The following is a 24,341-nucleotide window of genomic DNA, read 5'->3' as shown; positions in this document are numbered from 1 at the left end:
GAAGTTCTTTCTATTGTAGGGGAACTCTAAGAAGTCGAAAAATGGAAATCACACTGAGACACACCTGAAGTGGCCTGCAAAAATTTTTCCACTCCTAGCCAGACACTTAAGGTTATAGCCATATCAATGAATTGGTCAATTGAGCAGAGACTTTGTGATTTCCAAAGCTGGTTGACAAAACCCTTAAGGGCCAAAATTAGATTGGGAAAAGTATGAGAAACAGTAACAGCTGAATGAAAACTTGGAATGTTTAAACAAACTTTCTTTCAACAACAGTTATGTTTTATGGTATACAGGCTTAAAACAATTTCTAAGAACTTTTAGGTAACTTATTGATGTTAAATTGAGTTCATAGATTTTCATCATAATTTAAGTTTATATACTTTTGCTTTTTATGCCACAAGAGAAAGGCTATATATGTGTGTATTTGGGTCTGCTCATGAGAGTGTTCATTTTTGCCATTTAAAGGGATGTGCTATAAGAGGTATGCAACAAAGACGATGTTTAAGAGATTTATTTTTAAAAAAATTATTTGATATGGTCAAAATTTTATCTGTCTGACTGAAGTTTAATGGTTTGATTTGAGATTTTTAGGAGCTTTAATATTAAATAGCATATAAAACAAAGAATTGGGTTTCTTGCTGTTAAAATAACAAAATTCTTGGATTTCTGAGTTGAAGAGTTAATTTATTTCTTTGTGCAATCTGCCTTGAAGACAAAGGTTTGGTCTGTCATTAGAATAAGATTCCTGAGTCAGAAAACCAAGCCCCATGGCTTTAGGAAAAAAGGAAAGAAAAAAAAAAAAAAAAAAAAGCTAAGGCTTTTACGTTTAAGATCTTTGGTTAAATAACTTACATATTGTTTCTCGATGACCTATAATCAACTCCTAACAACTCTAAAACCTCATGGAAAGCCACAAAAATTTTTATAAAGGAAAAGTGCTAAAAAGTTTTATTTAATAAATTACATTGAACGTGCTGTCAAAATCAAGAGAAGCACCTGATTCTCTTTGGGTTAAAATTTATGTTAGTATTTCCTCTTATGTTTTTGCCTAATATTAGACAACAAATACATAATACTATGTCATAATTTTATTGTTAACTTGGTTGCAATTTTTTTTTTTTTTTTTAATCTAGCATCATCAAAGCCAATGGTTTGATTGAGGAATTCACATCATTTACCTATGAAGTTTTTTTTTGTTACTATTCCGGTATTTAAAGATTTGATGAGCTTAGTATATCCTGACTATATGATATTTTGTCTCATGATTATTATGTAGTATATTTGAAGTTCTTCAAAAATACGTAATGGTTATATTTAGAAATATTTTTTATCTAAATTTTTTTTAAACTAACTTTTTGGCTCTAACTTCTATCAGGTCTTTCACCATTAAGAGTATTATTTTTATAAATTAATCGTGGCCATATTAAGTTTTGTCATCTGCAGATAAGTTTGTACTTTGCTGTTTTGCTGAAAACATTTGACCAGACTATCTCATCAAAAGGTGGACTATATTGGACTTATGAAAAAAGACTGTGACTATACTGAATCAAGATTTCCAGAACTTTTATGCAGAAGCTGATGGGTTCGCAGACTGCAGTTGATCCAGAATCATGTGCAATAGAAATTAACTACATAAAACTGAGTAAACTCAAGGAAACTATGGGTTTTTATGTGGGAATATTGCTGATATTTTAAGGTTCTACTCTCTGGATATAAGAAAACATTTTCCTCTTTACTCCCAAATTATCTAACTAATGGGTTTAGATATTGTAACTTTCGAATTAGAAGTTTCTGTTGGTAAACTTAGCAAAGTTGTAAATATCATAACCAGATAAGTGAAGTTTGAGTTATGATTTTACAAATTAGAATAGTATTAAACTTCCTATTAGTTTTCTCGAGGAACAGTTTTGTGCCTTATTAGATAAATGTTGCTGTATTTATATCAATACTCAGTCTGAGGTTTTGCAGAACATAGTTGCTGTTGAGGTACATGAAAATCAGTTACTGATGCTGCTTATGTATAAACAAACATCTCATGGGATTTATTTCCTTGGTTCAAAGAGCTTAGGGTTATGGTTTCATTGGTTATTTCAGACAATTGGCCTAATATTATTGTTAGTGTTTCTGTTTTACTTCCTAGTTTGCTGTATAGTGCCTGGCATCTTAAAAACCAGATGGTGCCCAATTACCATTTATTGAACATTTTTGATGAAAGATTCTATAACAAGATCATGATCCAAAGGAGAGAACCATGAAAGAGTATGTAATTCTCCTGGAATCCAGATTTCTGGCTTTCATGGAGGTTCTGGTAAACCACACAACTACTGTCTTTGGGTGACCTTTTGAACCTCGAGTTTTGAGAAAAAAAAAAAAAATTGGTTCCTGAAGCCACTTTTGAGTCAAACAATGGTCTAGATAAACTAGTAAGACTATTTTGCTCTGGGCATTGTGCATTTTTCAATAATTCAGTCTGTTTTAGGATGCTAACTTCAAAGATCAGACTGAGAGCTATGTTTAAGGTAAATCAGTAAACAGTTTATTTAATGAGTCTTCAAGACAATGTTGTATGAAATACCTAATGTCTGCAATCAAACTCTCACCCTCTTACTATGCAGAAATTTATGCATCTTAAAGAAACCATGTTCTCAGAGAGATCAACCTCATGGCTCAGACTCCATTTTGTCTTAGGTTCCACTTCTGCTTCTGAGAAAGTGACCCATAACTATTAATAGGTAAACCAAGGAGGGGCAGCTTGCCCTCGGGGAGAACACTTCGTATGTTTTAAAGAGATTAACCACAGACCTCCGACAGGAAATATCCATCATGTATTATCTTGCTAATCATGAATTCTCTAATGGAAACTTGGTTATCACATGTACATTTTTCTATATTTTCTGTTTTCTCTAGATAAACTTTGAGTGCTCCTTATGGATATATGTTTTTGTGTGGTGAAACCAACTATAATAGCTTAGATGATCCTGTTCCAACCGACAATGAATTTACACGTGCAATCTCTTGTTTAGATTCCTGGTGAATGCATGGGCAATGCACTTTGAGAATTTTAGGATTACCTTTAGATATTCATAGTAATGATGCTAGTAAATATTGGAAAGATAGTGTTACGTTGTTACACATTGTAAAATGAGAGTCAGAAGAAAACTCACTGGTCCAATACTCAGGGTATGGTTGGTAGCTTTAATTTCTACTTATGGTATAGTTGAATTGGAGAAATCTTTGAGAAATTTGTCAATCACTATGGGACAAATAGACAAAGTTGCTAATGGTATGGAAACACAACAGTGATCTCTGATCTCATAAACCAAGCTGACATAACAGAATAGTCTTAGATTTTTTACTAGTCTAAGAAGATAGTCTGTGCTGTAGAATTAGACGGCTAGCAACTTGGTTACATACTGTAACACTCTTACAAACATCAGATTTATTTGGTTGGTTACCATCAGGAATAAGTACATAGGCTAGATCACTATTTGCAAGGAATAGTAATATTCTTAGTCTGCATCCTGATAGTATTAGGTATAATAAAATTTATCTTTTATTGTCTTACACACTTAAGGCAAAAGACGGCCTTGGGCTAAAATGTTGATGTACATTGAGTCTGCTCACTCCAGCAATGCGATTGATGAGAACATCGCTCTTACTTAATAACCTGGTGAAGAACCATATGGTATCCAGTGGAAAACCAGCACCTTGAGTTTAAAGAGCCTACAATGGCCGCCATTTAGGAGCTCGACTAAGTCCAGGTATTGATCTTCGATATGTTATCTCCAATCAAAAGTTAGGGAATGATTTAGGAAATAATATTGGAATCATTATTCCCTGTCCTTGAGTATAGAGAATGTGATCCAGCTGGAGCTGGGCTCACAAGGACTCACAAGGACACATCAACCGGGCCCTGAGGTATAAAGACAATAGCTAGGATAATCTTGGAAAATATCTTTCAGGGAACCTTACACATAAGCCATTCAAACAGAACACAAAAGACTTTCCACTCTCATCTTTTTCTATTAGCATTTAGTGAACAGAAAATTTATTGGACCAATGAAGACCATCCTGACTGTCGTTACTGAAACCTGTACCAATAATTGTTAAGAAAGACGATTCAAAATGTAGGATCACAGTTTCTAACCAATCTGTGAAAAGGCTAAGCTTTCAAATGGTTTTGCCCATTTGTAATGTTGATATGTACTGATAACTCTGTAATGTTCCTTGGACTTGGACAGACATGGCTGCGGTAGCATGCTTGTCTGTTTTCCCACTTTTGCTTATTCTGTAACATTTCCTTAGATTCAGGCAGACATGGCTCTGTTTTCCCACTTTTGCCTTTTGAATATATACCAAATAAAACTTTCTTTTTGCTTTACTAGACTTTGTGATGTTTTTTACCCTACAACAGAATCCTCCCAGAGGCACCTCAGAAGAAAGACCAGGCAATCACCTTCTGAAAAACAGAATTGCCTGAGTCGGAGTCAACTTGACAGCCAACTAGTATGTTATAATGTGGCTCCTAATGAGTTTCAAAATCCAGACAGTTGGTGAATACTTAAGACCTTCCCCAGTGGCCTGCTCCACTCCCCTCATCCAGCACTTGGTCCCAGCTCTGAGTGAACTGACCTGCTAAGAATAGCTCCCCAGCAGCGTTCTCCTATTTCTGAGATCTGACCCTCAATTTGGGTTCCTCCTTCAGCAAATTATTCCTAAAGCTCTCTTCAAAAGGAACATACCACACCCAGACCCTGTTCTCTTTTACTTCCCATTTCCTGGAAAGCCCCCAAATGATAAGTGAAACGTTCCTTCCATTCCTCTCAGTCCCATGTCACCTTCTACCTCTACATTCACCACACAGCCCTCATAGGGGCTATTTAGTTTTTCCTCAAGAAATAGGCTCAGAACAAAAACTACTGTTAAATTCATTTTTAATGAGTTAGTGTTTATCCACTCGTAAAATAATGAATTTCACTCCACAACTGCTTTTCTGTTTTCAAAATTGTGACAATAAAACAACACAATAGCCATTCTCTAACTATCTAAGATGTTTCTCTAACTTTAAAAAATGAATTATAAAATGGTCTTTAGAAATTTTCTGAGGAATTTCAGCACTCAGCAGCATAAGCAGCAATTGCTTCCCAGAAAGCACTTTTCTAAGTGCTTAGTTTATCAAAGGTCAGACAAACAAGATCCAAAAGCTAAAGAAATTTGGTGCTTTTTCAACACTCGTAATTTTTCATAGTATTTACGTAACCAAAAGAGCTGTATTTCAATTAAAATGGCATCCTTCTATAAACCCATTCCAAACCAACTGCTGTCAATTCTGACTCATTGCGACCCTACAGGACAGGGTAGAACTGCCCCATAGGGTTTCTAAGGCTGTAAATCTTTATGGAAGCAGACTGCCACATCTTTCTCCCATGGAGCAGGTGATGGGTTCAAACCACTGACCTTTTGGTTAGCAGCCAAGCGCTTAACCACTGTGCCCCCAGGGCTCTTTGCATCCTTTTATAGGCCATCTTAAAACGTTTAGGTAGAGACTGCCCAGGTATCTTTGAGAATTAGAAATGTTTGCTAATTCTTCACTCGGTGTCACTTAGGGGTGGGAAAAGTACTTCTTAAGATGACAGGGCTTTCCTCCATCTCCTGGCTTAGTTCTGATTGACCAGACTGAGAAGCATCAGTAACGGAACTCCACTGACATCTCACTTCTACCTCATGGGTAGCCAAGCCCAAGCTGGAAAGTTCCCCGCGCTGAGCATATGCGACGTAGGAACATGAGGACAGCAGCTTGCACACTGCCTAAATGTTCCTATGCACTGTGGCCTGATGGAAGGCCTCCAAATTGCACCCAGGAAATCCCAATCTGTCTTCACTTCAAGATGGCCTATGCTGCTTGACTTTGATAAACAGGAGAGTGCTCACCCCATACAGCTCATGCCCAGCATTAGCCTGAGAGGCCAGTGGTTAGCATAAACCCAGAGTTCCCCTGCAGTCTGGTGAGGCATGCGGGAAAGATCCCATTGCAAAGTCAAAGGAGAATTCGACTATGAAGTTGGTGTTTTCTGCTTCTGTGGTTTTTATTGAATAATTGACATTCCTTTAGGCTGCTGGGCATTAGAGCCTTATTAATAATCATAAATAACATTATGGAACAATATCAAGCAGCAAGCATTTAAAGCTCATCTCCCAACTCCACTCATTCCTGCTCTTTTGTTTGGCATCTCTGCAGGAAGGAGATACCAAAGGAAACAATCATGGAGAAGCTGGAAGTCTTGAGACAAATCCTGGTATGCTACTCCATCACCGTGAAACCCTGGACAAGCTACCTACCTAACCGTTCTGAGTATGTGTCCTCATCTGTCAAAGAGGAAGAGCTTCCTCACAGTGGTTGCAAAGAATAAACATATGTAAGCACGTAGCCCAGGGCCTGGCATACAGATATTCTCGAGTATTTAGATTCATCCTACCCTGTTCTCAGCTTCTCTAAATCATGACTGTTGAATCTCTGACACTGGCCATGCAAATTGCAAAGGAGGTAAACCCAGCCTCTCAAAAGACCTAATCTATCAACACAGCGAGATAGCAGATGCGAGTACATTGAGTCTCCGTAACCCGTCTGTCTGTCATACTGTGATGGCTTCTGTGTTGCTATGATGCTATAAGCTATGCCACAGGCGTTTCAAATACCAGCAGGGCCACTACGATGGGCAGATGTCAACAGAGCTTCCAGACTAAGATAGACTAGAAAGAAAGGTCTAACAATGAACTTCTGAAAACTAGCCAATGAAAACCTATGGATCACAACAGAATAGTGTCTGATATAGGAAGATGGTGCAGGACTGGGCAGCAATTTGTTCGGTTGTGCATGGGGTCGCCAGGAGTTGGAGCCAACTTGACAGCAACTAACAACAGGCTGAGTCTGAGAGCAGATTGGGTCTTTACTACAAATCAGCATATATTATCCAACAGAGGAGAGTTCAACTGTAGCCTATTTCATTTTGAAGGAAGCTGTTTTTCTCCACTCCTGACCTGTCTCTAGCCACCTCACTAACTAGTGTTCTTTTCATGCCATTCAAAAGACTCCAGACTAAAGCTAGTTCATTTTTTAAAAATTTTATTTAAAATAACTTTACTAAGAACATCCCCTGTGCTTGTCTTCATAGCTGATCAAATATAAAAGTACCTTAACACGTGAAAACTCCTACTTTACACAAACTGCTGACCCAGCATGGCATTTCCCATCATTGCTTTCTAAAACAACACAGGATATTTCAAGACTGAATGGCCAAAAGAAATTAGGATAACCCAGTCTCTAAAAAACCTGAGTTATTTAAAGAAGAAAAACACAATCATGTCTGAATGGATAATTCATGATTCAGACAGCCCAGCACTTAATTGGTATTAACTACTCCACTAAAGATCTATTCAATGCACTTAGGTAAGACTTTTCATTCTCATGAAATTGGATCTTTGGTTCAAAATTTAATCTCCTGCCAAGGACTCTGCGCTACTTAGGTGAGGTAACGGTGAGATAGGCTCTTAATATTTCATTGCCAGGAATACAAATGAAATTGATCAGATTATTTACCAAATAATGTTTCTTTAGCAGCCTGAGTCCTTCCCGAAGTGGGCTGTAGAAGAGAGAACAAAGCAGACACTCTGAGTAGCACAGCTATGTTTTCCAGCTTAATCTTCCAGCACTCAAACTCAGCCATGACAAATCAGTGTATGTTAAAAAAAGTAATCACTATATAGTTTATTAGTTTATAGGACCTTTGTATGGAAGGAATAAGCAAGACCTAAAAGATCAGATCTTTTGGCAAGTCAAAATATTTGACTACAGATGAAAAATACAAGATATACTACAGGAACTACATGCTATCCCTGTAGAATGTTGTCATTATCATTCTCATGACATTAGTGATTATGGAAAACTTAGTTAAAATTTTACAGAATATAAAATCCCTAATAAACAACCTTCTTTCTCTTACTGAAGTTTTTCAAGACTGTTCCTTAAGTAGGAATGTGAATGTACTCTGTCCTATCTGAAGCTACTCTTACCTTACTACTATTAACAGTCCCAGCATACAGAAGGGCAGAAATACTATCTGCTCTATTTTCAGATTTATAGTGGTCAATAACCTATTCAAAAAGGTAAGCAAATATGAAATGACCCTATGACCAGAGCTTTCTAAAACAGCCTAAATTTATAAGCCAACAGCAATAGAAAGATACGTGTGCAAAAATTCTAGCAAGTCCTTCCTGCCAAAGATGAAAGAAATGAGCATTAGAATGCTCAGGAGAGTGAGTTTATTCAACAAGTATTTACTGAGTTCTTACTATGTGCCAGGCACTATTTTAGGTGCTAGGAATACATTGCAGTGATTAAAAGCATACAAGAATCTCTGTCCTCATTGTGCTTGTACTACAGGGGAAGGATACAAGACAATATGCACAATAAATAAATAAATTATATAATAAGTTAGAAAGTGATAAGTACTATGGGAAAAAAAAAAAAAAAAAGAATAGTTATGAGAACGAGTGACGACAAGTCTTAATCTGGAAATTTTCCAAAACCAAATAAGGAAAAAATAAACGTCTTCGTTGGAAAGTCTACATATCCAAAAACAACAAAGAAAATATTTCTGGCTCTTTAACGTTCATGGGATTTTCAAGCAAGAAATTAAAGGGATTTTAAAACACAAAAGTGAAGTTGAAAACCAGGATGTGTAATTTTCATATAACAGGAGTTGTTGGAGGCAGCAGAGCCTGTGTTTGCTGCAGCAGAACCTCCGTGAGAGAGCAGTCATAGAACCTTCCACCCCTCCAGCAAACTCCACAATTCTGGCCACACTGCCAACCACAGTTGCTCCAGAGAGTCATCTGATGAAAAAGTCTGCTAGGGACAGACAATGTCGAAGAACTCAAACAGCTTTTCAGGATTTTTTTTGTTTGTTTATTTCCATTTCCTTTTTAAAATGCAGCACCCTGTTCTTATTTTGTTAAAGAAGTAGGGCAGGCTGATTATAAAGGAAAACTGAAAAAAAAAAAAAAAGGGAACACCCACATTTCCACCTCCACCTCTCCTCTCAAACAGTTCAAGAAGCACAGTTTATTGTATATCAGCAGACAAGGTCATTCGCCACCATTATCAGAAGCTGGCTCTAAACTACCAAGTAGATTTTTTTTTCTTTGATTAAATTCAAATTCCATTCCACAAAAAGGCAACTAAAACAACTGATGTCTAGTATTAGCCTCTGAAGAATTAGGTTCTCCAGGTAAGAAAGTGAAAGCAGAGAATAACTGGTGTTCTCATCTCTGACCAGAAGGTCCTATTTTCAGCAAAATGATCAGAGGCAGAAAGCCCAGGTTGTGGGAAAAAGGAGTGTCCGCCCCATAGGACGCTTATAAGTTGATGACTATGACAGCAGCCCTTTCTAGAGGTAATAATGTCATTAGGTTGTGATAATTCTCTCTCCAGAAAAGCCAACAGCCCTGGATTAAGACATCTGGAAATTGTTCAGATGACACAAATGTCTGTTTCCTGCTGTTAAGGCTTCAACGATGTCTCTCTGTGGCATCTGTCACCATTTTTTTCTTTGCAAACCTCTTTTCAAATCAAGAAGTGTAAATAAAGTGCAAGTAAGACTCATTCCCTCCCCTGTGCTTCCATGCTCTCATTTTGATAGCCAGTAATACCAAAATCTATCAGTTAAACCACAGGCCAGGAGGGATCTGCAGGTATTCCTGGAGTTAGCAAAAAAGTTTATCTGGAAAGAGTATCTGAAGATCAATGCAGTCCTTGCAGTCATGGCAAGAAGACACGAAGTACCACATGCAAGACAGGGATGTGAACGATGCAAGACATTTCAGCAGGAGGGAGATTTCCTTGTCACTGAGTCACTGAAGACATCATCTTTGGATCTCAACTCTTAAAAATAACTCAGGAACCATTGCTAAAATAACGACACCAGCGGATTTCAGAGCACTGGTCAGTCCTCAGTGACAGCAGATTCAGTTTTCCCTGTGTTGGGCACAGAAAAGAGAATGAAGGGTGTAGGGAGTCAGATTCAATGGGTTTCATGTCACTCACACACACACACACACACACACACACACACACACAAGTTGCCATTGAGTCGATTCCAACACATGGTGACCTCATGTGTGTCACAGTAGAACTGCGCTCTATAGGGCTGCCAATTGCTTATTTTTTGGAAGTAGATCACCAGCCTTTCTTCTGAGGCAGCTCTGTGTGGAGTCGAACTGCCAGCCTTTTGGTTAGCAGCTAAGCTCATTAACCATTTGCATCACTCAGGGACTCCATATAACGAACAGCCTCCAGTAAATACTTCACATCTTATAGAACAAAGTTGAGCACAGTGCCTCCTAATAGGGCTTTCCAAAGTGTGTTTGCTGTGGTGTTTGATAGGTACTCACTCCAAATGGGTCATGGCTTATGCAATGCTACATATGTTTCTTTACTGCAGGATTTCTTAGAGCCTTGATTTGACATGCCAATGAGCACCGTGACTCTTCAAGACAGAGATACAGCATGCAGCAGTTCCCACTTTTTTTTTTTTTTTGACCAAGAATTTATCCTCTCACAAACCAACTTGCCAGGAGTAGTGTTCCAATGGAACATATTTTGAGAAATGCTGCTTTAAAAATATTAGTTAGAGGGGCAGGAATGGTATTAAATCATATCCAGTTTATATTACATGAGCCCTGTGTTTATGTGATGAAGTTATAGTCCCATACCAATATAACAAATCCACCACTCATCTGTCAATTTGTCATACTGTGGTGGCTTGCATGTTGCTGTAATACTGGAAGCTATGCTACTGGTGCTTCAAACACCAGCAGGATCACTCATGGTGGACAGATTTCAGCTGAGCTTCCAGACTAAGACAGACTAAGAAGGACCTGGCGATCTACTTCTGAAAAAATTGGCCAGTGAAAACCTTATGGATAGCAGCAGAACACTGTCTGATATAGTGCCAGAAGATGAGCCCTTCAGGTTGGAAGGCACTCAAAATACAACCGGGGAAGAGCTGCCTTCTCAAAGTAGAGTCAACCTTAAAGACGTGGATGGAGTAAAGCTTTGGGGACCTTCATTTGTTGCTGTGACACGATTTAAAACAAGAAGAAATAGCTGCAAACATCCATTAATAATAGGAACGTGGAATGTACAAAGTATGAATCAAGGAAAATTGGAAGTCGTCAAAAATGAAATGGAATGCATAAAGATTGATATCTTAGGCATCAGTGAGCTGAAATGGACTCATGTTGGCCATTTTGAATCAGATAATCATATGGTCTACTGTGCTGGGAATGACAAAGAGGAATGGAGTCATGTTCATCATCAAAAAGAACATTTCAAGATCTATCCTGAAGTAAACGCGGCCAGTGTTAGGATAATATCCATATGCCTACAAGAAGACCAGTTGATACAATAATTATTTAAATTTACACACCAACCACTAAGGCCAAAGATGAAGAAATTGAAGATTTTTACCAACTTCTGCAGTCTGAAATTGATCAAACATGCAATCAAGATGCACTGATAATTACTGGTTATTAGAATGCGAAAGTTGGAAACAAAGAGGAAGGATCAGTATTTGGAAAATATGGCCTTGGTGAAAGAAACAACTCCAGAGATTGCATGACAGAATTGTGCAAGACCAATGACTTATTCGTTGCTAATACCCTTTTCCAACAACATAAATGGCAACTATACACGTGGACCTCTCCAGATGGAATACAAGGGATCAAATCGACTACATCTGTGGAAAGAGATGACGGAGAAGCTCAATATCATCAGTAAAAACAAGGCCAGGGCTGACTGCAGAACAGACCATTAATTGCTCATGTGCAAATTCATGTTGAACCTGAAGAAAATTAAAACAAGTCCATGAGGGCAAAAGTATGATCTTGAGTATATCTCACCTGAATTTAGAGACTATTTCAAGGATAGACTTGACACACTCTACATTAATAATGACTGAAGACCAGGCCAGTTGTGGGATGACATCAAAGACATCATACATGAAGAAAGCAAAAGGTCATTAAAAAGACAGAAAAGAAACAAAAGATCAAAACGGATATCAGAAGAGATTCTGACACATGCTCTTGAACTTAGAGTACTAAAGTGAAAGGAAAAAATGACAAAGTAAAAGGCTGAACAGAAGACTTCAAAGTGGCTCAAGAGGACAAAGTAAAGTATTATAATGAAATGTGCAAACACCTGTAGTTAAAAAACCAAAAAGGAAGAACACTTTCAGCATTTCTCAAGCTGAAAGAACTAAAGAAAAAATTCAAGCCTCAAGTTGCAATACTGAAAGTTTGTATGGGCAAAAAAATTGAATGACACAGAAAGCATCAAAAGATAAAAGGAATACACAGAGTCACTGTACCAAAAAGAATTGGTCAACATTCAGTCATTTCAGGAGGCAGCATATGATCAAGAACCCGATGATACCGAAAAGAAGTCCGAGTTGCACTGAAGGCACTGGCGGAAAACAAAGCTCCAGGAATTGATAGAATACCAACTGAAATGTTTCAACAAATGGATGCAACGCTGGAAGCACTCACTAATCTATGCCAAGAAATCTGCAAGATAGCTACCTGGCCAACTGACTGGAAGAAATCTACATTTGTGACCATTCCAAAGAAAGGTGATCTAACAGAACACAGAAATTATCAAACAATATCATTAATATCACATGCAAGTAAAATTATGCTGAAGACAATTCAAAAATGGTTAGAGCAGTACATTCACAGGAAACTGTCGGAAATTCAAGCTGGACTCAGAAGAGGACGTGAATGAGGGATATCGTTGCTGATGTCAGATGGATTTTGGCTGAAAGCAGAGAATACCAGAAAGATGTTTACCTGTGTTTTATTGACTATGCAAAGGCATTCGACTGCATGGATCATAACATTATGGATAACATTTCGAAGAATGGGAACTCCAGAACACTTAACTGTGCTTATGTGGAACCTGTACATAGGCCAAGAGGCAGTCATGTGAACAGAACAAAGGGATACTTCATGGTTTAAAATCAGGAAAGGCGTGCATCAGGGTTGTATCCTTTCATCACACTTAATCAGTCTGTATGCTGAGCAAATAATCTGAGAAGCTGAACTATATGAAGAAGAATGAGGCATCAGGATTACAGGAAGATTCATTAACAACCTACGATATGCAGAAACACGACCTTGCTTGCTGAAAGCAAAGAGGACTTGAAGTACTTACTGATGAAGGTCAAAGACTACAGCCTTCAGTATGGATTACGCCTCAGCATAAAGAAAACAAAAATCCTCACAACTGTACCAATAAACAACATTATGATAAATGCGGAAAAGACTGAAGTTGTCAAGGATGTCATTTTACTTGGATCCACAATCAACACCCACGGAAGCAGCAGTCAAGAAATTAAACAACGTATTGCATCGGGCAAATCTGTTGCAAAGACCTCTTTAAAGTATTAAAAAGCAAAGATACCGCTTTGAGGAATAAGGTGCATCCAACCCAAGCCATGGTATTTTCAATCCCCTCATATGTATGCAAAAGCTGGATAATGAGTAAGGAAGACCGAAGAAGAATTGATGCATTTGAATTACGGTGTTGGCAAAGAATATTGAATATACCATGGACTGCCAGAAGAATTAACAAATCTATCTTTGAAGAAGTACAGCCAGAATGCTCCTTGGATGCAAGCATGGTGAGACTTCACCTTGCTTACTTTGGACACGTTATCAGGAGGGACCAGTCCCTAGAGAAGTATATCATGCTTGGTAAAGTAGAGGCTCAGCACAAAAGAGGAAGACCCTCAAGGAGATGGACTGACACAGTGGTTGCAACAATAGGCTCAAACATAGCAATAATTGTGAGGATGGTGTAGGACTGGGCAGTGTTTCATTCCGTTGTGCATGGGTTGCTAGGAGTTGGAATCGACTCAACGGCACCTGACAACAACAATAAATAATAGATCATATAATAATAAAAAACATTATAGCTGGGTTCCATTATGTTTCCTTGCAATGTGCCAAAATCATGGACAAAATTTAATGTTACGTTTGATTGGTTAACATTAATGATCAAAAATTAACTATTTCCCATCCATTATAAACCATTACATGATCAGTGAGCATTCTCAGGAGGCGTCCTTTGTATTTTTTCTGATTTTTCTAGCAGAGTTAAGGCCAGGGTTTCAGAATTAAACCATCAGCATGTCATTGTATATGAAGCTAAACCATAGCTTGGATTGACAGGGTATGTTAGAATATATATAAAAATCTTGACTAAAAGTCACAGATTGATTTGATCAAAAGTCAAAGAAAAATATCAAACACGTACTAGTTAAATTCCTGAACTTCTTTTTGGCTTCTGCCCTTTCTTCCGCATCAAAGTACCAAACAGTCATAGCGTATCTGTGAAAGATAAGCAGGAATAAGAGAAAAGGTTTAGAAACACTAAAAAGAAAAAAAAAAAAAAAAAGATAACTTACTATAAATCCTATATCAAAGTAATTTATAAAGCCAACATTTAAAGGTTTCCCTAGTATTAAATGTTCACTCCAATTTTAACTTAAAAGAAATTTCTCTAGTCTCAATTCTATTTGAAGGTAAGAAAATTCTTAAAGAATTCCAGGTATGCACCAGGCATTGTGCTGGCCACTGAGAATTCAAAGATTCACTTGAGCAGATCTTCCTCTTCCTCAAGGAGCACAGGCTGTATCTAGCAGGGCAGACAGGCAATTTAGCAAATAATACAACAGGCAAATATGACCTACACAGAAAGGGCTAAATTCACTGCTGTTGAGTTGATTCTGACTCATTAGTAACCCTATAGGACAGAGTAGAACTGCCCCACAGGGTTTCCAAGGCTGACATCTTTACAGAAGCAGACTGCTACATCTTTCTCCCACAGAGCAGCTAGCTGCTGGATTCAAACTGCTGACTTTTCAGTTAGCAGCTGTGATGGTTAAGATTGTGTGTCAGCTTGGCTGGGCCATGATTCTCAGTGCTTTAATGTAATCACTCCCATGATTGAATATACCGTGAGTAGCCAATCAGATGAAAGGGAGTCTCCTTAGGGGTGTGGCTCACATCTGTATATAAGCAGACTTTCTGGCTTTTTGCTCTCACTGGATCCTGCGGCTGCTTCCTGTGTCATCTCATTTCCCGTTCTTGGGACTTGAGCTGTCAGCTTATCTGCCGAACCTGGGATTCGTTGATCTGCACAGCCTGTGAGCGGGAGCCCTGCTCTCTGACCTGCCGATCTTGGGCTTGCCAGCTTCTGCAGCTGTGTGACTTGGGAGAGGCCTCTACCCTGATCCACGGACTTGGGACGTTCTAGCCTCTACAATCATGTGAGCTGTTTCCTTGATATAATCTCTCTATATATATATATATTTATACACCTTACTGGTTTTGCTTCTCTAGAGAACCCAGCCTAAGACAGCAGCTGAGTGCTTTAACCACTGTGCCACAGGGCTCCTACAGAAAGGACTAAAAGCGAGATATTCTGCTAAAGACTGGGAGGCCCAAGATGATGGAGACAGCACAGAAAGGAGGAGGTAAAATTTAAGTGAAGCTTTGAAGAATAACTTGTTTAAATCATAAGATGTTTAAAATTCTTGGCTTGCTTTCTTTAGTGTTGGACGTTGGGGCAAGGAAGCAACTAAACAATGAGATCCTTAAGCATTCCACTTCATTCTCATAAATTCGCTTCAGCCCATCCACGTGATCGACTGTAGTAGGAGCCATTTCACAATTGGGTTTTCAAGAAGTTTCATGTTATAATTATTAGTAATTGGAATTTCTAGAGCACTTGATTTTTTAAGGGCTTCCCACCAACATTTGCTAATTTTTTCCTGTGAAGTCAGTCACTGTGGGAGTAGGTAATCATCAGGGAATTCTGCCACAAATGACAGGATCTAGTTATTGTGCCCCATGAAACAAGCCATGAGCAGGCTCTGGTAGTAGAATTAGTTACCTGCTCACCTAGGGTACATTTAATATGCAACTTTGTGTTTGGGGTTCAGATCTGTGACTGCTGGAAGGGGACACTTACAAGTCTGTAGGATTTTAATCTGATATTAAGCCATCACTCTGAAAATTTTCATATGCATGTGCTAAAGAAAGCATATTAAAAAACAAAAAAAATCAAATTGCTGGGACCTGGATTCAGTGATCCCAAACTAATTTTAAGCCACGAGGTCTCTCTCTCTGCTTGCAACTGGCAACTTGTAAACTCATCCCAAGTAACCAGACAGAATTTCTGATATGTGCCGTATGTGATAGCCAACATTTTTTAGGGGTAGTTCAACAGTAGATTAAAAAAAGAAAAGGGGAGAAGAGAAAAACACTCTGGGAAATACATAATCCAATCTCCTCACTAACAGAAAACAATTCATTAATAGTTATTTCAAACTGACATTGTTTTGCACACCAGAAGACCCAAGTTTCCCCTTTAATTTCTAACAACTCCAAACAGGTTTGCTATCAGCTTTAGCGTGTGGTGGGTCCCCCGTATACATGGGAACTGGGGTTTGCACAACAAGCTCCTCCAGAAAAAACCTGACCCTGGCTATTACCTAGTCGCGTAGGAAGGCTGAACTTCATGTGGGTTCCGGCGATCTGACCAGAAGAACAGGAGTCTGTCGAAAATGGGCTCCACATCTGCTATGAAAGACTTCCCTTCTGGAAATATCCGTAGGACCCCACCGTGCAACTGAGGGCCACAAAGAAGGTGGATTATTTCCTGGCCTCAGACATATTCTAGAAAAACGCCATTTTCCAAACTTCACTCCAAGCATATATTATCCCCAATTTTTACTTCAACCTCATACTTTATACCAAATTTTACTTCACTGGCTTGTGAAATAAAAGTTGTTCTGCAAACCTGGGTACAGTAACCTCCTTATCCACCTTATACCAAACAAAGCCTTCTTACTCCCAAAATCATGAAGTCCATGGATACAAGAAACCCCCAGCAATTTCCTATGGTTCACGCTTAATACTAACAGGATAATCACCACACATAACTTCTTTGATTGGAATTACTGCTTTCTTCTGAACTCCACTGGCTCCTTATCTGACTTCATTAGTTGGAAGTTATATGCTCTTTTCTGAACTCAGACCACCTATCTGTACCTTTTATAACATACATCACTTTCTTCCTTGAATTACTTTTTTACATATATACCTAATCTGTCCTACTAGTAAAACCATATTGAGGACAGAATTCAGTCCTCACTTACCCATGTTTCCCCACAGCAGTTAAATATTTGTTGAATGACTTCACATTTTACAATTTATTGTTATCAGCCTGATAACATCATTCTCTTGCCTACAACAGCACCTCTCAAGACTTTAAAGGAGACCTAAGGGATCTATTCCAGCCATGTTACCAAACAGGGAGAAGAGACAAGCTTTTTCACTGATTCACTGGTTTCCCAGGTTTAGTTTTTCTGACCCTAGATAAAATATCATTGCTTTATGACAGCCAGTGTCTGTCCTCACTAACAGGAAATGGACATGTAGAAGGTTCAAAAGCCAAAGAAGCTTGAAAAGTTCTCTGACTTCCCAGATTACTAAATCATTCTTAGCTTTCAGAAAGCGCACAAAGTCCAGACAAATGTTTGTAAGCGTGGAACCAGACTACATCTCTATCTGTATGTTCTAAAATACAAAAATAAGCCACAAAACCTTTGGCATTCACCAACTATAGTTAACCATGGCAAGCAGCCATGAATGCGACGTGTCACCCTCAGAGAGAGGACTGTGTGGGAAACCTCTCTTGGGGATGGCTTTATATCCTACAGTTCTATTTTTGTGGAATTCTCTCAGTGCTGCTGCTGGGAGGGAAGAGTACATATCCTATTCTGCAATGAGACTCATATCAGCTCTGGATTAGACTAAAAAATAGACCATTAATCCTAAAATATTATTCTCTTCATCAACCACCCTACCCTTCCCACACACATATAATTACCCTACCTGCCCCCCCCCAAAAAAAAATTAATTTTATAACCATTATTTTCATCTCATCAACTTTGGCACTAGTTCCATAGGGGGAAAAAAAATATGTGAAACAGAAATAGGAAAGATTCATTAGTGGGAGACAGGGCTATTCTCAACACAAAGCTCTCTCTATAAATCATCTGGATTTTTTTCCTATAGTTTCTAACCTCATACTCTACTCCCATTGTTCCAAAGTACCTTGGCATCCCAATTCTTGTTCAGATAGTAGATGCAAGTGATGCAGCGGCCGTCACCATTAGGGTTGTCTACATGGCGAACATAACCTGTTCCATTTCCTGGGTAGCAAGCCACCATTGCCTAAGAAGAAATTCCAAGAAAGTTTATTAGCAAAGCCGAGACAATCTTCTCCCACTGGTAAACACTGACAACCTGGTAAACACAGTATCCTTGGGTACTTCGTGGCATTTGTAGGTGGCTACTGGTCTTTAAATTTGGACTCCTCAGCATATAAGGTTAACGGCCAGGCCATACCTTATGGCTTTGCCCAGTGGAAAATGGTTCAACAATATTCCCACAGTTCTAGAACATTTTAGACAGTCTTTTTTAAAGTAACACATCTACATCATCATTAGAATGCTCTGCCTTTCTTCAATCCTCCTTTTTGAAAAAGCAGATTCTGGTTCCCATCCTACCAGTTGCCTTTTAGCAAGCAGAAATTAAGAAAGAGGTGTAGTATAGTATACCAGTTACCAGTTGCAGTCAAGTCTATTCTGACTCATGGCAACCCCATGTGTGTCAGAGTAGAACTGTGTTCTGTAGGGTTGTCAATGGCTGATTTTTTCAGAAGTAGATCACCAGGCCTTTCTTCTGGGGTACCTCTAGGTGAACTCAAACTTCAAATCTTTCTAGGCCCACAAATTCCTAGGCATGAGGCTCAGGGAGTCTGCCTGTACTATAAGTGCCACTGGTGATTCTTATGCATATTTAAATCGGAAACCACCTGTCTTAAAACAATGGCCAAAGATATTTGCATTGACAAAGAGACAGAACCAATCATGCAGGAGGAAAAGGTCAGGCTTACTCAATAAAATGAAGAGGGATGGGTCAAGAGGAAGCTATACCCTAATCTGTTAGCATAGACAACACATTCACATTCCTTTCATGGAAAAAGCTACATACATATCTTAATACATTTCTCAATACTTGTCTCCTTCTTGATTATTATCAAATCAGGTGATAACCTGAAATTCTCTTCCTTTACCTAAGTGCTACCTGTATTAACCAAGTGGAGGAATAAAGTAGAAAGCTATACCAAACATCCCACTGAAAATTACTCTTAGAGGGTAACAAACCTCTCTAATTGTTCCATGGAGAGATTATGACAGAGTATTAAAAATAACAAAGTGCAAAAAGCCAGTTCTTTTCTTCATAGAACATGGACGTATTTTTAAAATTTTTATAGGGATACAATATTTGCAGGGAAGATATCTGGAACTGGCAATATAAAATGCAGGCAGGGTCTTTTTCCCCTGTTTGGTTCACTAATGTATCCTTAACGCCTAGAACAGTGTCTAACACATAAGAGATGTCCATTTAAAATTTGATAATTAAATGAATGAATTAGTGAATGGCTCTTTTCTTTAAAGAGTAAGCTCACATTCTACCTAGATCAGTAATGATTTCTGTCATTTTAATAACCTATCTTCAAACATGCATATAGGAATCAGGTCACACATTTCCTGATAAATGACAGAGCTGCTTCATGGATACAATGACCAGTCGGGTAGAACCCCAAACTAATGCCCAAGTGGCTCAATTAGTCAGTTTCAATGCCATGGCTGCCAAGTTACCCCCAGTACCATGAAGACATGAATTAGGCATGTAGCTTAAAAGGCTTCGTACACATTGCATACCAGAACAATAATAAGGCTGAATGGTAACTTGGCTTTACAATGATCTTAAAGCATAAATCATCTCTCTCATATTTTATACCCTCATGCAGCTAGCAGTGCCCACATCCTGCCTCTGAACATCTAAAATGTCACTGCAATGTCATCTTAGAGCTGAAGCTGGGCTGTTAGCTTGAACATTTTGCAGAAGATGGAATTTTGAGGCGACAAAAATCAAGATTTAACAAATGATGGCACCACCAAGCAGAAGATGGCTTGGATAAAGGTGATTGGTAGAAGACAAATAGGATGGGCCTACCTGGAGAGGAAGATATAAATGAAGTCACCTGTAATGACTAGGAAATTATCTTTCCCTGGAAGCAGCTATTAGGATTATAAGAGCCACCACTGAGCCAATAATGAAGGTCACTTAAGCCACAAGCAATTATAGGCTGGATTCCACCACCTCAGCCTTCCTCTACTGTGAAGCCCTGAAAAGAAAAAGTTCTCCATCAGGACAATACAATCTTATATTCTTAAACAGCATTACTCTGAAGAAAAGGTCAGTGGTCTGAATGCCTGCCATCCGGTTCACTCTGCAACTAACTGTGTGATCCCAGGCTCAGTTTCTTTTCTATAAAGGTCCAAGAAGATCTAAGACCCAATTTAATCATCAACCCAGAAAAAGCAACAGAGCTCTTCAGAGCATTATGGAGCGCTGCCTGCTTCAGGACTCAGCTTATATTAAAATATTGAAAAAATAAAGACAGATACAACCTCAGAAAAGAACATCCTTTACTAACTGCTGCACATTCCAGGGGGCTTTCTATTAGGACAAACCCCCTAAATGCCAGCAAAGTATCTGATTTCTTAAGGGAGAAGAACAGAGATAATTTTTCTGGCCAGAGTGCATATTTTACCCTCTCCTGATTCCTGAAGCCATATGCTTCAAGTTTAGAACAACGCAAGGAAACCATTGTGGGCCTCAGTGGGCCTGGTGAAACTACATATGGCCAATTTTATCAGTACATTTTCTGGACCATTACCACAGATGGGTCTTGGTTTGGGCACATTCCCAACTATTCGATGGTCTTTGACATAGCCGAAAACAAACTGCAGGTGAAGGATGCGCTGAGAAGCAAACCTCACTTTAGTAACTAGCCACTCGCTTCCGTGCCAATTTGTGCACGGGGCAGTAACAAACTCCGGAAACTGATCAGTTCAACTGAGTTGTTATCTAAGCCTCATCAAGCCCGAGGAGGGAGTTAGAGTGTATAAAGGAGAAGAATGCTTTGGAACAATAACAACATGGCCAGAGTGGTTTGATTATGTGACAGACATGCCGAGCAATAACACTGGCACAGATCAGGAGGATGTCTTTATTATAGGCTTTTCATTTGCCAAAACTTCCTGACTGGATTAATATTTGAAATTTACATAATTTTTATAACACATTAGGGTGATCAACAATAGCACAGACAGATTCTGACTCATGGCAATGGTTAAGCACTTGGCTGCTAACCAAAAAGCTAACAGTTCAAACCCACCCAGTGGCTCTAAAGGAGAAAGACCTGCTGATCTGCTCTCATAAAGATTATAGCCAAGAAAATCTTATGGAGCAGTTCTACTCTGTCACCCATGGGGTTGCCATGAGTCAGAAGTGACTTGATGGCTCCTAACAACAACACAACAACAAAACCAATCCCTGATCAAAAAATAGGCAAAGGACTTGAATAGACATTTCACCAAAGAAGATATACAAATGGCCAACAAGCACATGAAACTATGCTTAACATCATTACTCACTAGGGAAATGCAAATAAAAACCACAATGAGATACCACTTCTACCCCCAATGGCTACTATCAGAAAAACAGAAAATAAAATTATTGGCAAGGATGTGGAGAAACTGGAATCCTCATTCATTGCTGGTGGGGTTGTAAAATGGTACAGTAGCTGTGGAAAACAATTTGGCAGTTCCTCAGAAAATTAAACATAGATTTTCTATATGACCCAGTAATTCTAGGGATATACCCAAGAGACTTGAAAGGAAAGACTCAAATAGATACTTGTACACCAATGTTCACTGCAGCTTTATTCACAATAGCCAAAAGGTGGAAACAACCCAAATGTCCATCAACAGACGGATGAATAAACAAACTGTGATATATACATACAATGGAATATTATTTGGCCATAAAGAAAAATAATATTGTATGATCCCACTTATATGAATTATCTAGTATAGGTAAATGCATAGAGATTAAAGTTTATTAGTGGCTAGCAGGGGCAGGTGGGAGGCGGAATGGGGAGTTATTGCTTAAGCGGCACTGAGTTTCTGTTAAGGGTGATGAAAAAATTGGGAACAGTGATGATGGTTACACAACACAGGGATCATAATGAATGTCACTGAATTTATTCATAAAAATGGTTGAAAAGGAAAATGTGTTACACATATTTTGCCACAAAGGAAGAGAGAGAGAGGGAAGGAGACAGGCAAAAGAGGGAGACAGAGGGAGGGAGAGAGAGAGACAAAGAAAAAGAAAAAACGGAAGTAACAACCTGACTCTTAGTTGCTCTGATGAAGTGAGTCTGCTGCCCCTCCTGGCCAGGTGACAGCAGAATGTCTGGAAGGGCAGGGTGTTTACCATTTTCACTTTAAAACCCATCCTCATACCTTTTTAATCAGTGCCCCCTGGTTTTTTGTACCATGAACTCGGTCCTAGATTGAGGATCATCCAAATAAGCATCTGAACAATTACCCAGACGCTAGAACCTTCGAATTAGTTCTCCTGAGTCAGTGATGATACTTCTACCAGCTATCAGAGCTTCTTGAAATTCTTACATTAAAGACATGGGCTACTATTCCCATCTCCCTGGTGGCACAATGGTTAAGCACTCAGCTGCTAACTGAAAGTTGTTGATTAGAACCCACCCAGCCACTCCAAGGCAGAAAGACCTAGCAATTTGCTCCCATAGAGACTATAGCCAAGAAAACTCCATGGGGCAGTTCTACTCTGTCACTATGAGTCACTATGAGTCAGAAATCGATTTGATGGCACCTAATAACACCACCGTGGAAACTGTGGTGGTGTAGTGGTTAAGTGTTACGGCTGCTAACCAAAAGGCTGGCAGTTCGAATCTACCAGGTGCTCCTCGGAAACCCTATGGGACAGCTGTACTCTGTCCTATAGGGTCACTATGAGTCGGAATCGACTCGATGGTGACAGGTTTGGTTTTTTTTTCTCCAAATAACACCACCACTACACTACCACTCACACACATGGGAAACCTTGGGTAGTATAAATGGTTAACATGCTTTGCTGCTAACCAAAAGGCTGGAGGTTCAAGTCCACCCAGAGGTGTCTCAGAAGGGCTTGGAGATCTATTTCCAATAATCAGCCACTGAAAACCCTACTCTGACATACATGGGGTCACTATGAGTCAGAATCGACTTGACAGCAACTGGTGGTATCCACACACAAATCTGCATCAAATTTCAGGGTGTTCAAAGACTCTGTAAAGCCTAACTAGAGACTCTGGGTTAAGAAACCATATATTAGATTATGATTCTACTCCAGGGGATCCCTGCACTTCATGCATGAACTTCTGAGTGAGTCACCCTCCCCCAACAAGCCACAGAAACTTTAAGCCCAGGAATGCAAGAGACTATTGTCATTCCTTTCTAAATTGTGGTTAATTCCTTTCCTTGGAGGGGATTCAGCCAGGGCCCTACAATTAGGCACAGTAAACAGGCCCGGCAACAGCGACTCAATCCAGGCTACTTGGGTTTGGGAAGGCAGCCCTTCCCTTGGAGGCCTGGCTCTCAGCCAGCTGGGTGTTGGCTGAGTGACAGGGCTACGTGCACTACGTGAGGGTGGCAGCCAGCCCACGCCCGAGCACACTGCCTGAAGGACTGCGGAGGGAACATGCACTGGGGAACCCTGCCCCCTCCCCATCACTATTCCAGTCACCAGAGAAATGTTTCCAACAGGGACTTCCTTGCATTTATGAAATCCTTGAAAGTCAGCAAACTCCAGGGTTAAGGACATTAAGACATTTTAACCATATCCTTTCTGATGCCTTTCCCCAAATAAGTACATTTGCCACTTCCTGAGGATCCATGTACCCAGGTGGACCTTGCACATTTCATCTCGTTTAATTTCCTGGTTTCGGGGAAGGTGAGCAGCAGTAGCCATCTGCCCTGAGTCACTGCTCACAAGTCATTGACCCTGGAAGTTATCCTACGGACCTAGAAGTTATCTCATTCTATAGCAAGATAAGTTCATAAGTAAATCTTAAGGCAATATGGGAGTAGGGTCTCAACATTTAACTTAACTTCCTATGATGCAAGAAAGTAGCCTTATCAGAAAAATAAAACCTCACCTGTAGCTCTCTGGAGCCCTGGTGGTGCAGTGGTTAAGAGCGCGGCTGCTAACCAAAAGGT

General features: G+C 39.3%; 1 protein-coding gene across 1 annotated transcript in view; it reads right to left on the bottom strand.

The window, feature by feature from the left end:
• Positions 1-9,059: 9,059 nt before the first annotated feature.
• Positions 9,060-24,341, bottom strand: part of EGLN3 (egl-9 family hypoxia inducible factor 3) — a 30,422-nt gene continuing 15,140 nt past the window's right edge. The window contains exons 2-5 of the mRNA XM_004376525.2: positions 18,244-18,363; positions 16,617-16,753; positions 14,375-14,448; positions 9,060-10,036 (exon numbers count right to left, since the gene is read on the bottom strand). Coding sequence (XP_004376582.1) covers positions 10,005-10,036; positions 14,375-14,448; positions 16,617-16,753; positions 18,244-18,363 — 363 coding nt within the window. The 3' untranslated portion in view covers positions 9,060-10,004. The remainder of the gene's footprint in view (positions 10,037-14,374; positions 14,449-16,616; positions 16,754-18,243; positions 18,364-24,341) is intronic.

This window comes from Trichechus manatus, unplaced genomic scaffold (genome assembly GCF_000243295.1).
Source record: "Trichechus manatus latirostris isolate Lorelei unplaced genomic scaffold, TriManLat1.0 scaffold00043, whole genome shotgun sequence".
Classification (NCBI taxonomy): domain Eukaryota; kingdom Metazoa; phylum Chordata; class Mammalia; order Sirenia; family Trichechidae; genus Trichechus; species Trichechus manatus.
The sequence above is the reverse complement of the archived record's forward strand: the minus strand, read 5'-3'. Positions and strand labels throughout refer to the sequence as shown.